At 34.8% G+C, this 13900-nt stretch overlaps 1 protein-coding gene across 1 annotated transcript in view; it reads left to right on the forward strand.

The window, feature by feature from the left end:
• The first annotated feature begins 2645 nt into the window (after positions 1-2645).
• The window catches only part of LOC100810332 (NPC intracellular cholesterol transporter 1), a 47350-nt gene continuing 36095 nt past the window's right edge, over positions 2646-13900 (forward strand). The window contains exons 1-15 of the mRNA XM_006575700.4: positions 2646-2822; positions 2917-2966; positions 3040-3139; positions 3223-3330; positions 3626-3742; positions 6867-7017; positions 7465-7709; positions 7909-8100; positions 9538-9614; positions 9683-9800; positions 10902-10985; positions 12414-12509; positions 12609-12710; positions 12918-12986; positions 13382-13477. Of these exons, the coding sequence (XP_006575763.1) occupies positions 2787-2822; positions 2917-2966; positions 3040-3139; positions 3223-3330; positions 3626-3742; positions 6867-7017; positions 7465-7709; positions 7909-8100; positions 9538-9614; positions 9683-9800; positions 10902-10985; positions 12414-12509; positions 12609-12710; positions 12918-12986; positions 13382-13477 (1641 nt within the window). The 5' untranslated portion in view covers positions 2646-2786. The remainder of the gene's footprint in view (positions 2823-2916; positions 2967-3039; positions 3140-3222; positions 3331-3625; positions 3743-6866; positions 7018-7464; positions 7710-7908; positions 8101-9537; positions 9615-9682; positions 9801-10901; positions 10986-12413; positions 12510-12608; positions 12711-12917; positions 12987-13381; positions 13478-13900) is intronic.

The raw sequence follows: 13900 nt of genomic DNA on the forward strand, positions 1-13900 counted from the left end.
GGAAATCAAGTTCAAAGAAATATTTATGCCTAGCAAGCATATTAAAGATAGTCAGGCTTTTTAAAGCAATCTTATCATATACTTGGAGTCAGACCCAATGAAAGCATCAACAACCAGTAAATCACGATATTTACATTTGCAGGTAATAATATTAACAACCAACCACAACTCAATATAAATTTTTTTGAACTATAGGACAAATGAACCGTTAATGCAAGCAAAGTGGTTTGCTTTCTCTAGAAAGATTCTGCAGGGAGAATTTGCGAGTAGATATTTCCTTACTCATTTTCCCTCAATTTTCTTTAAATTTTCATTTGCATTTTCGCCCTTCATACTCTCTCCCATGTCTGCCTTCAACAAACATACAATGATACTAATAAGCGTGATTACTTAATTTGAAAACCAAAAATTCAAGAGATAATGTTAGTTACTTAATTAAGATATAAGTATGGTTACTCAATTCAAAATAAAGCAATGTCACTTGACACGTAAAATGTTGCATCTAAATCCTCTTTTCCAATTAAACTGTGTATCTGCATAAAAAAATTATAAGTATGCAAGGCCCGATAAAATAAAAGAAAATATGCTAAATTTTAGTAACTATCCGTATCTTTGTCAACCAAATCGCAATTATTGTTAATGAATAAAAAGGCTAAAATATTGTACTTAATGGATGTAAAATCTAAAGTAAGAAGAAGAATGATAATATGAAACTTTAGAAGTAATTAAAGCACTGGAAATCAGAAGGAAAAAATTGATTTAGTTAGGAAAATGAAAGTAGAATGTAAAACCTACTTGTCATTGTCATCACCCTTCTTGAAAATAAAAGTTAGATATTGAACAATTACATGTTACATAATATATGGAAAGTCACTTACCATGTGCTTGAAGAAAGTGTGGAAAATTAGACTTACTAATTGAAAGATCAAGTTGTAACATTCAATCCACAATCATAAAGACATTAACAGTTACTAATGTGATGAGCTAATATATGCGGTTACATGAAAAAAAAGGAAAAAGTTTAACTTTTTAAAAAATAAAAATATAGTACATTATAGAGTACAAATTGCAGTGGGATTTTAATAATGTTTGAATTTTTTTTTATCAAAGTAATGAAAATTCATAAACCAAAAATTGACAAAAAAAACGAAAAAGGAGATGGGTAGAATGAAGAATGATGAAATGAAATTATGGCCTTGGAACCAACCTTTAGAATCCACTCGTCCTCCCTATGACCATTTTTGTTTGGCTTTGGTTCGACAGAAAAATAAGGGTGCCATTGTGGCGGATAGAAGAGGAAGCGATAAGGGAGGTCGAATATAATTGAGATTGCAGTTACAATTTTTATTAACGTGGGAAAAAAAGTTTAAAGAGTGAGGTACACTGAAAAGGGATATGTGATGAGGTACGGTTACATTCTTAATTATTTTTATTTGTCATTTATTTATCTATTAGACAACTTTTTCACGAGTAATGTATAATTACTAAAGGATAAAATGGTCTTAAACAAGAATGGACACCAATTTCCTTTATATAATGGTCCTCCAAAAAATCTTCTAACTGAGAAAATATAAATTAAATATGATAATATATAATTACTAAAGGGTAAAGGGTAAAGTGGTCTTAAATAAAAGTGGACACCAAAAAATAATTATCAAAAAGGTATTTCCTTTATAAAATGGTCCCGAAAAATCTTTTGGTTCATAAAATACTAAAGTACTTTCTTGCTTCACCTTATATAGATATAGATGAGGAATTCATTTATTCAATGAGTATTTCTCTTAAAGTTATTTCTCATTCATTCTCAATAATATAACTCATCTTAACTATTAGATTTAAAATAAATAAATCACAAGAATAAAAATAACTAAAGTAGGTGTATCTTTCCTCTCTCTCTATATATAAACTTTTAACCTAGGTTTAAACTTTAGTTGAGAATATATATTTAATGCTCCCATAGGACCATGTCAAAAAACAAGAAATCAAGAATAATATTGATGTAGGCCTAAAAAAAAGAATAATATTACAATGTTGTTTAATTATAAATTATGATTGATATGATTTTTTTATAATAATTTTAAAAATTCAACAAATTTATCATAAATAATAATTTATGAATGGATGATGATGTAAAATTAGTTTGCATTATCGAAGCATATTCCTTTTTTTAAGAAAATTAGAGGATTTTTCTTTTTAAATTGAAGAAAGATAAGTTATAAAAAAGTGAGGTGTATTTCAGTAAAACAACAAGTGAGTGAGATATATATTCATAATTGTCTGAAAATCAATTGTTTGAATAGAATCCTAAACAATTATCTTAGTAGTTAAAAATGGAAATGGTAGGCGCTTTCATATTATCTTCAGAAAAATATTAGTGTTGAAAATTAAATTAAGAAACTGTTAAATAAATTCTGACATGTTAAATAGTAAGTCTCTAAATTCAATTATTTACAGTGATTTAAAATACGTACATGTTAATTACTAATATTATAACTAATATTTTTTTTTGAAATTATGAGTAACGTGATTGTTGGTTTATATTTTCAGATGTGTTTTTCTTTAATTTGCTTCAGGAATTAATGTGAGAGAATTTACAAATTCAGGAACGAATGACGTAAGAGAAGAATATCCGTGGGAAAATGAAAAAAAGAAAAAAAAAAAGGGGTTCACGTTAAATAACTGGCCTCGTAGGTTCCGTTTAAAGAGGAAGAAGAGAAAGCATTGAGTTGAGGAATGAAGTAGCATAGCACAGCAATAGCATTAATCATCATCTGTTCTGCGTTGCTATGGATATCATCTTCTCCGTTACTTTTCTATTACAGGTAAGAACTGATTCCTCTCCTTTCTCCTTCTCTTTCCCTGTTGATCGGTTTGTTGACTTGAACTTGGACCACCACCTCCATTCTCCATGTTTAGGTGTTCCTACTCTCTTCTTCGCCTGCTGCCTCACAACGTGAAACCTATAGGTACCTACTGCTAAATCTATATTTCATCATTCGCTTTCTAATTTGTAATAGTAATCATTTCTCTTCTCTTTAGGGCTAAGCATTCTGAAGAATACTGCGCAATGTATGATATTTGCGGTCAACGCAGTGATGGCAAGGCTCTCAATTGCCCATATGGTTCCCCTTCTGTCAAGGTTATTCATCTCATCTCTTTTTTTACTTTCTTAATGCCGCACGCACCATCTTCATTCTTTTAATTATAATCTTCTAACTCCAGCCTGATGACCTACTGTCTGCCAAAATTCAAAGTTTGTGCCCCACCATAACTGGAAATGTTTGTTGTACGGCGGATCAGTTTGACACACTAAGAGTCCAGGTTCAACAGGCAAGTTTTTTAACTCAGCTGATTGATTTTGGTTCTTGTCTGTTGTGTTGCATTGGCTCGCTCTTTAGCTTCTGATATAACATCCATTTCTAGCTTTTGATATCTCAAAAAACTTATCTAATATGCAGCGCTAGTATATATACCATTTATGTTGGACTCACTATTTTATGAATTTTCTTTTACTACTCTCATTAATCGCCTCATTGACATGATGACATTGACCTAACGACCCTTATAAGTATTTTGTTTATTTCTGTTTTTTATTATGCAGTAACAGAAACTTTGTATCTTGCAGGCAGTACCAATTCTAGTGGGCTGTCCAGCATGCTTGAGGAATTTTCTGAATCTTTTTTGTGAACTTTCTTGCTCTCCTAATCAGAGTTTATTCATCAACGTGACGTCTATTTCTGAGGTCAGGCATTTCCTTCTCTGTATTTGTTTTGTACTAACTGCGTATGTTTAGTTATAGTTTCTTATGATAGGCATGTATCCTTATTGAAAGCTTATTCTTTTCTTATGACAGTAGGTTTCCCTCCACAGGTGGATGTTTAAAATGAAAAAATACAACAATAAAGTAGCTAAATTATGGTATCTATTGATGGAATCATAAATGAAAACTTTAGTTATAATTCTAAATGCTAATTGCTAATTCAGGTGTGAAATATGATGAGTTTAGTGAACTTGCAATATTGCTTAGCTTAGCTTGGTATTGATAAACTACATATGTTTAGTTATAGTTTCTTAATCATGCCTCATTGCTCTTATAACTAATCAATCTTTCCTCATTAAAAAAGTTTAGAAGAATGGAACGACTTGATGCTTTTTGTGTTGTTATTTGTTAATGTTATACGTTTATGATAAAAACCTTGGGAGAACCACACCACAAAAGCTGTTGTAGTTGGAGAGCCCAAAGCCTTATAACCCCCCTACTAGAATCCCATACTACCAATGTGGGACTCAAGTCCTATACCTTTTTTTTTTTTTGCTCAGCAAAAATACTTAGATTATACTCAAGCCCTATACCTTGCAATTGGATCCTAACATTCTATCATGCTCCACAACCTCAATGCCCATGTGGGATGTTGTGCACTAGCCTTTTGACTAGCCTCAGGCGAACACCCAAGGCGTAGTGAGGTCTAGGATCCTATTATCAAGAAATGTGAGAGAAAGTTGGCGAAATGGAAACAAAAACTACTTTCATTTGGGGGCAGGGTGACTCTCATAAAGTTAGTTCTAAATTCTATTCCTATCTATTTCTTCTCTTTTTTTAGGGTTCCAATAAAGTTTTGGACAAGTTGGTGAGGATACAGAGACGGTTTCTGTGTGGTGGAGGTATGGAGCAGAAGAAGATAGCTTGGGTAAAGTGGGAGTCAGTGTGTCTACCAAAGGAGAAAGGAGGGATGAGAATTAGGGATCTAAAGTTCAATTATGCACTTCTCAGAAAGTGGAGATGGAACCTATTCCATAACCAAGGGTACCTGTGGGCTAGGATACTGATTTCAAAATATGGTGGATGGCGGATTCTGGATAGGGAAAGAAGGGGCAGCAGTGAATCAACATGGTGGAAGGACATCAATTTCATAGCTCATTCCGATGAAGATGACAGCTGGCTAGATAAAGGGATAAAATGGAAAGTTGGGTGTGGAGCAAAGGCCAGATTTTGGGAGGATGGATGGAAGGAGGATGGAGTACCACTCAAGTTGAAGTACCCTAGACTATATTCTATTTCCTATCAGCAACAACAGGTCATATTGTTAGAGTTTGTGGTCTTAGTTCCTTTGTCCCACATCGCTTAGTCTGTAAAACTTGTGTGGTCTTAGTCCCACATCGCTTGGTTTGTAAAAACTTGTGTCTCATTAGTGTTATATATAGAGACACCTTGTAAGCCTTTATGTGCAAGTAATAAAAAGTTCTCCTAGTGTAGCCGTGGACGTAGGCACATACATTGTGTGCTGAACCACGTTAAACTGTGTGTCTTTTTCTTTCTTCCCTTTATTTCTTTCTCTTCTTTTATTGCTCTATACTAACAATTGGTATCAGAGCTAGGTTCGACCAGGTTCCGGCTCAGACGAGTATGCAAGTACCGCAGGTGGCCAGAATGGCTAGCGGCACAGCGTGCCCCGCAGGTGAAGCGGGGTGGCCAGAATGGTTAGCGGGCAGGGCAAGTACCGCAGGTGGCCATGGCTATACTCGTGGATGATAAAGACTTCCGCTCGAGGGGGAGACTACCATGTGGAAGAGACTCACACTTGAGGGAGAGATGTGTTGGGTTACAAGTGTGAGGTGAAGTCCTACATCGGGTAGAAGTGGAAAGGTTGAGCACCATATAAGTGAGGAGAAGACCCATAAACCTGAGCCTTAAGGTTTTGGGTTAGAGTGTGGTGTCAGGTCTCTTTATGTGGTGGCTCGTGGTCCACAGGTGTACCCCTCGAATCTCCCCAACACATATAGCAGATGGGAAGTTTTGCAGCTGCAGGCTGGGAGTGGGATTTTCAATGGAGAAGGCAACTTTTTGATGCATTCACCCGGACCGAGAAGACAAGTGGATTTGGAAGGAAGATGCATCTGGTGTATACACAGTGGGGAATGTGTACAAGATGCTCATGCGGGACCATATTGATGAAAATCAGGATGGTGCTTTTAATGTGCTGTGGAAGGTAAAGATCCCATGCAAAGCTTCTATTTTTGCGTGGAGACTAATCAGGGACAGACTGCCAACTAAAGTGAATCTGCGCAGGAGAAATGTGGAAATAAATGATCCCACCTGCCCATTCTGCAAAAATAAAGAAGAGGATGCAACACACTTTTTCTTTAGTTGCAGCAAAATTTTGCCGCTTTGGTGGGAATCAATATCTTGGACAAACATTTCAGGAGCATTTCCACAATGTCCGAGACAGCTCTTCCTCCAACATGCGCTTGGGAGGGATTCTGGCATCAGGTTTCAGAAATGGCAGTGCTGGTGGATCTCCTTGACATGGAGCATCTGGCAGCATCGAAATAGGATTGTTTTTTCAAATGAAAGCTTTAATGCTAGTAAGCTGTTGGAGGATGCTATTTTCCTATGCTGGACATGATTAAAAAATTTGGATAAAGGTTTCGGCATACCTTTTCATCACTGGTCCAGTAATATGAGAGATGCATTTTGTGATTAGGGAAGGATAACTCTACAATTGTGGGTAGTTTTGGGCCGAGTATAATGTCAGAATTATGGTTCCTTAATTCGTGTTATATAGCTTGTGTTAGGGCACCATATTTCTGCTCACTTTGGCCTCCACGTGTATATTTCCCAGTACAACTTGTACTGTATTTAAATATAATACAATATTACTTTTGCTGATTAAAAAAAATGATACATGAAAAGTAGGCAGGTAATGGCTTAAGGAGCATATGACATTATGACGTATTATATTATAGGAGATACTTTGTTTTATTATAAAGTAATAAAAAATCAGTTTTTTTTCATGATATTTAGTCTTATAAATTCACTCTAGACTTTAAATTATAATTTGATATTGATCATCTTATGTTCATTTCAGGTTGATGGTAATACGACTGTGGATGGCATTGATTATCACTTAACTGAAACTTTTGGACAAGGTCTATATGAATCATGTAAGGATGTAAAGTTTGGGACAATGAATACAAGGGCCATAGATTTTGTTGGGGCTGGAGCTAGCAATTTTAAAGGTGATTCATTATAACATGGGTGGTTTTATTGTATGAAATATATGAACTCTGTTATCAAGTGATCTTACCTTTTCAATTAGAATGATTCCCCCCTTCTTGTATTGAGTATTGATATGTTCATTGTGCATGTTTTTCTATAATTTGAGAATGGATCTTGAGTTTTGCACACAATAAATGGGAAAATGGGGAGTTTACTTAATGTTAACTTACTCCTTGTATGCCATGTTTGTAGTTCTGAGGTAGACTGCAGATATGCATGTTTAGCCATAAAAGAATACAAAAGATCCTCCTAAGTTGTTGCAGACATACTTTTCTTGTTCCTATTTTGGTACTAATTAGCTGCTTATGTTTTGCATATCGTTAGAATATTTCGTTTTCTCTTTATCTGCATGTATTATACTTGCTCTTCATCTGTTAATGCGTTTTGTTTCTGATTATCATTGCCAGAGTGGGCTGAATTTCTTGGTCAGAAAGTTCCTCCTGGTTTTCCTGGTTCTCCGTATTCTATACTTTTTAAGACAGCCATTCTTGACTCTTCTCCTATGAAACTTATGAATGCATCTGTATATTCATGTAATGACACTTCGCTGGGCTGCTCTTGTGGTGATTGTCCTTCATCACCTGTTTGCTCGGGTTCAGAACCTTCTCCACCCAGAAAAGATCCCTGCTCCATTGGAATTGGATCTCTAAAGGTTGAAACAATAGAGGCTGATTTTTTTTTTTATAATTAATTTTCATTTGCTTTATAACTGAATAAATTCTGTCCTTTTTCTTTCTTGAAAGTAATGCCTTATGAATCATGATCTAGTGGAACATTTGGTTGTCTACTTAAAAACTGTCTTTCAGCTTCTGATACATGTGAAACTGGTTTTTGTATAATGATACCTACAGGTCAGATGTGTAGATTTTTCAATAGCTATCTTGTACATTGTATTGGTTTTTGTGTTGTTTGGGTGGGCATTGCTGCAAAGGACAAGAGGAAGGAGGAGACTTGGATCCAGTGCGGAACCCTTATTGGATGATATGGTTGGTGAAGGGAGTAGTTTTGCTAACCTCCCAAAGGATGGAACTCATCCTGCAGAGGTATGTGCGAAAGCTTGTTTTGTATTGACCCATCGTTTTGGCATTCAGAAGGAAGATTCAATATTTCTTGTTATTATTATAATTGTGGAAACCAACTGTCCCAAAAGCTAATTGTTAGGTGAAGTCAAATGACTGATTTTATACTTAAATAATCTGCATATCAAGTCATGCTAGAGCTCTTTGGGCTTGAGTCATACATCATGTTCAGGTTCACTTGTCTTGTGCTTAATTTCAACTTATTTATTTAAAAGAATGGGAGCTGCACGAGCTGAACTCCAGACTACTTGGTCATATAGACTTTTTTTTTTGGTAAGTCATATAGACTTTAATACTTTGTAATGAACCAACTATCTCATAGAGATCAAATGTCTATCAATTAACACTAAGAATAGGGAACCTTTATTTATTCTCTTAAATAAATGATATTCCAAATCACCAAATACATAAGGCCCTTTCCATTAACATTTATATTATGTGTAGTTTATTTTTTATTTTTTAAAATAAATAGTCATGTTTTCATACATTGTGAAGAAGCTTTACAGCATTGGATTCTTTTGTATTCTCTGTTTGAAGAGAGTTCCCTCCTCAAGGTTTTGGAGGTGCTAAGCAGAATAAATTGCTTAGGAAATGTGTTCTTTTGCCTGGTTTATGCTGCTTTTAGTTGGAGTGAAATACCTTAATTTTACTTAATGCTTTCCTTCTTCATTTTTTTCTCCTGTTACAGGGTCCTGTTTTTTTTTTTTAGCATTTTTGCAGGTTTCACCTCACCAGTCTTTTGAAGGAGTTTCTTTGTCTTATTATGCAAAGGGACTGCTAACTCTTCTATGCTATGTTTCTTTTATCAATCACCCCCTTGCTATAGGGTGCTATCTGATTCTCCATCTCCGTACAACTTTTCTCTCATGATGAACTCTTTTCAACCCCTCCCCCCCAAAAACAAAAGAAAACCTTGTTTTCCAAAATCCATTCCTGCTTAAACTTAAAGATAATTTGAGCAGAGTCTGTTTTTTGATAGCTGGTATTGTATGCATAGTGGTGGTTGTCGACCTATATTTTGTATTACAGTATTTTAACTGCACAGGACTGCTACCCTTGAATACTCTGTCTCAATGTCTTAGCATCTAACATAAGTAGGGACTAGGGAGCTATTTTCTATTGAAAAAGCAATTTATCAAAGATCTTGGAGTTCTAGGAGACACTGTTTCTACTTAGTATGTAAAATGATTTGCATAATGCATCTGTAATACAACTTCGTTGTGTTTTCTTCTTGCTTAGCCATGAGACCTGATTTAATTTCTGGAATCTTGTTTCTCAATTTGCCTCTTTCAATTCTACATTAAGATGTGCTAGAGTTAAATGATTTATTTCACATGTTTAATGAGCTGTTTTAGTTATTATTCATAATGATATTGTTGACTTTCTCTTGACAAATAAAAGGTGCAATGGATAGATCCTCAAGGGCAGAATGTGGTGCAATTTTCTTTTGTTCAAGGATGCCTGTCCAGCTTTTACAGGTCAGTGGCTCTAGCAGTTCTTGCTAGGTTTACAATTACATAATCTTTGATTTTGTTTATGCATTCAGGACATATGGAAGGTGGGCCGCTAGAAAACCCACAATTGTTCTTTGTTCCTCATTGGCAATTGTTGTTTTGCTTTGTTTGGGTCTGCTTCGTTTTGAGGTGGAGACCCGGCCTGAGAAGGTACCATATTTTCATTTTTAGTATCTCCACAGTGTGCAATTTGGATTTGCTGTAACTTCTACATGCACTTTTTTTTTAATCTTTTTTCTGCCTATCAAATAATATCTACCTTATCCTTTTTGGTGTGTTGCCTTGTTTTTTTTATCTACCCTTAGACATGTTTGGATTAGCTGTTGGAACATATGCTCAAATGTTAAGCACATTTTACATAACAGCTCAAACAAATTAAAATTGTTTTACACTGGATTCTTGTCGGGCAGATGTAATGCTGTTTTTGTTTTCTGTTTCAGGAGATCTTCTCTCCTGTGTTATCTTGTAGTACCTCTGGTACTAGTTATCGTTTAATATATATATTATTTTAGCAGTTCAAAAAAAAAAAAAAAACACTGTGGATCTATACTTATACATAATGTGAAGAAAAATATTTTCATAAAGGCTTATGGTACCAAATAAGTGCTTGTAAACAAAAAAAATACTGTCCAAGGGTTCATTCTTATAGAAACAACCTTTCTGTCTTCTTGAGCTTTCTGGATAGATACATAGATACATACGAATCAATTTCTGGGCCTTAATTCCTGAATTTTAGAGAATTCTCAATATTCTAACTTTAAGATATATGATCATGCTTTTCTGTTGAATGATTTTTGTGTTTGTTTTCTTGCTGGAGGACATTTATTCTCTAAATGGGTATCTTGCTCTCGTTGCCTCTTTAATAATATTTCTTCTTTAATCCTCCCTCCCCAACACACAACACGCTGTTTTCTAGTACTCTATGAAGCACCGACACCGACACGGACATCGGACACGACACGGATACGGACACGTGGACACCTGTAATGTCCAAAATATAGAACGTAATACGGGTGTCGTGTCGGTGTCGGACACTAACACGGACGCGTGTCGGACACCGGACACGGCAAAGGGCTGAAGTGTCCGTGCTTCATAGCTAGTACTTCATCTTGAGTCACTAAATAATAAGGGTAATAAGTTATAAAAAGAGGTGATACTAATATAAGTTTCAAAAGAATATATATGCTCGTAATCCTTATTTTCTTCTTGAAGTTGAAGAATATTGGCCTTGCTGTCTTCTTTGTGTTGCAGTTATGGGTTGGTCCCGGGAGTAAGGCAGCTGAAGAGAAAGAGTTTTTTGATAGCCACCTTGCTCCATTCTACAGAATAGAACAGGTTTCAGTTGCTTGTAATTTATTTTACTTTTCTTTCTAGTCTCTTAATTCCATGTGTGTGATCTAGTTACTGAAATCTAAGCTCCCTCTTATGTAAATGAATTATCTAGCATGCCTGCTCATTTGCATGTTTGGCATTTACCACCCCCCCCCCCCCCCCCACACACACACACACAGACACACAGACACCAAAAAAAAGAGAAATAAATAAAGGAAGAAATATATTAAGATGGAGAGAAAAAATTGGAGTTTTGAAAGATAAGGAATCCTCAATGAAGCAAAGCTACCTAATCCCTCAACATATCTACAAGGAAGATCCCCCCTCCCTTAAAAAGACCATGTGCTTTATGCCAAATAGAAGCCAAACTTCTGACTTATTGATCCAATGAAACCTCCTTAAAGATACAAGAGAAGCTTGAATGTATTTTCCACACAGCAAAATGATGTATTTACATTCAAGAGTATTACAATGACAATTAATGCCAAAGATAATTTACAAGAGAGCAATTAAGATACCACTACTTCCTAAGATGCATTGAATCTAGCTATACCATTTATCTAGGCTACTTGGAAAAATAAACATTAAAGAAGTTCTTATCTCCTAAAACACTCTTCTTTCCAACACTCCTCCTTAAGTTGGAGAATAGATCTTTTCCATTCTCAACTAGCATAAATCTGGACTGCATAATTCTTTGGCAAGAATATCTGCAAGTTGACCTTGTGAAAGTACACATGGAGTACAAATCAAGCCGCGGTTGAGATTTTCCTTGATAAAATGCCTACTACTTCAACATGCTTCTTTCAGTCATGCTGAACAGGATTATAAGCTATGGTGATAGCTGACTTATTATCACAGTTGAGTTCCATTGGTCCATCCCATTTAATCTCAAAGTCTTCTAAAATAATTTTCAGCCATAGTTCACAAATACCTTATGCCACAACTTGGAACTCAGCTTCAGCACTAGACTGAGCCACAACATTTTGTTTTTTACTCCAAGCTACTAAATATCCTTCAAGGTACAATATCCAGTAGTGGACCTCCTGTCAGTCACTGACCCTGCATGCATGGTAAACATTAGTGCAAGCCTCAAGAACATAATAGGAGATAGACCTCGGACATCAGTAAGAATGAGATAAATATCTCAGCGAATCTCGATAGATATGTTTTGGTTATTTATCAAATAACACATTTTGATTTTATTATTATGCTGATATTGATGCTGATGCAATTTTTAGTGTCCCATTCTTGTCAATGTCTTCCAATTTCCAAGAAAGTTTTCCCTTTCTATCCAAACATGTACTTTGTGGAAAATATGAAGTCAACCATAGTTTCCTTTTTCATGTTTTCGTTATGTTGCCTTCTTATTTCCTGCTATTATTTTTATCTGAAATAAATCACATTTTAAAATATTGTTTGTGTATATTTCAGCTCATAATAGCGACAATCCCTGAATCTAAGCATGGCAAGCCACCAAGTATCATAACTGAAGAAAATATTGAATTGCTTTTCGAAATACAGGAAAAGGTGTTTTGATTTTCAGTTCTTTTTACTTACTAGAATTTAAATGGAGCTGTTGTAACCTTTTTTATTAAAAAATATGTTTACATTTCAATATTCCAACAGGTTGATGGAATTCGTGCAAATTATTCTGGTTTTTTAGTATCTCTGAGTGACATTTGCTTGAAGCCTTTAGGCGATGACTGTGCCACTCAAAGCATTTTGCAGGTCCAACCCACTACTATCCAAATTATTCCTATAGTACTTTTGAATTGTGTATTGCAAATAATTAATTATTTGGCTTCTATTATCTGTAAGTTGTACAACCAGTTGACTTTTCTTATTCAGTTCTATATCAATTTATTATTCTTTTTTTTGGCATACATAGAAGCCTTCATTTGATTTCCTTTTTTGTCTTTATTTGTATTCTAATAGTATTTTCAAATGGACCCTGACAATTATGACAACTATGGAGGTGTTGAACATGCTGAGTATTGTTTTCAGGTAAACTTCTGTAATCTAATTATGGATTACCTTAGTTTTGTTATTCAGACGAGTTTAATTTAAAACAGTTTTACTTTATGAGCAGACAAATATTCTAAAAGAAATAGATTAATGTGTTAAGAAATACTAAATTCCAATAAAAATACTAGTTGAAATATTTGCATAGGTATGGATGGAATACCTGCTTTTCATTTCTTTTTTCTTTGTAGATAGTGTAGCTGTATTGTGTCAAATGCATTGAATGTAGAATGCTCCCTTGGTGCTTCTATACATAATTACTTCTTATAGATTATGGTGAATTTATCCATAGCTTGTGTTTAATAAGACTTAAATCATAACAGTGTTGTTGTGATGTGTATTTGTTGGCTCTAATTATTTTATTTTATCATTTTCAGCATTACACTTCCACTGAAACATGCTTTAGTGCATTTAAGGCTCCCCTTGAACCAACTACTGCCTTAGGAGGGTTTTCTGGAAACAATTATTCTGAGGTAAGAATGTTGAATTTTAGCATAGATTTCTTTTTATGCGTTACTGCTTATTAGAGTATTCTTACTTGTCAGTTAACTGTCACTGTGCTGACAGTTTTTTTTTTGGTCAGCAAAAATACTGATATTAGATATAAACAGCAGTACAAGAGGTACTGTACAAAATACACATCAGCACCAAGATATGCAGAAGTATGGCAACCTAATACAAGTTAATTAACAAGAATTAGGCTACCAAACATCTGACTGCAAACTTGGTATATAATTACCCAATACCTATAACCATACTCCCCCCCTCATTACAAAAATCATCCCTGATATTACTGGACCAGTAATGGAAAGGTAAGTCAAATCCTTTTTCCAGGTTTCTAAACCATGTCCAGCAAAGAAATATAGCATCCTCCATCAATTTGTTGACATTGAAAT

The sequence above is a fragment of the Glycine max genome, chromosome 2 (genome assembly GCF_000004515.6).
Source record: "Glycine max cultivar Williams 82 chromosome 2, Glycine_max_v4.0, whole genome shotgun sequence".
In the NCBI taxonomy this organism is placed as follows: domain Eukaryota; kingdom Viridiplantae; phylum Streptophyta; class Magnoliopsida; order Fabales; family Fabaceae; genus Glycine; species Glycine max.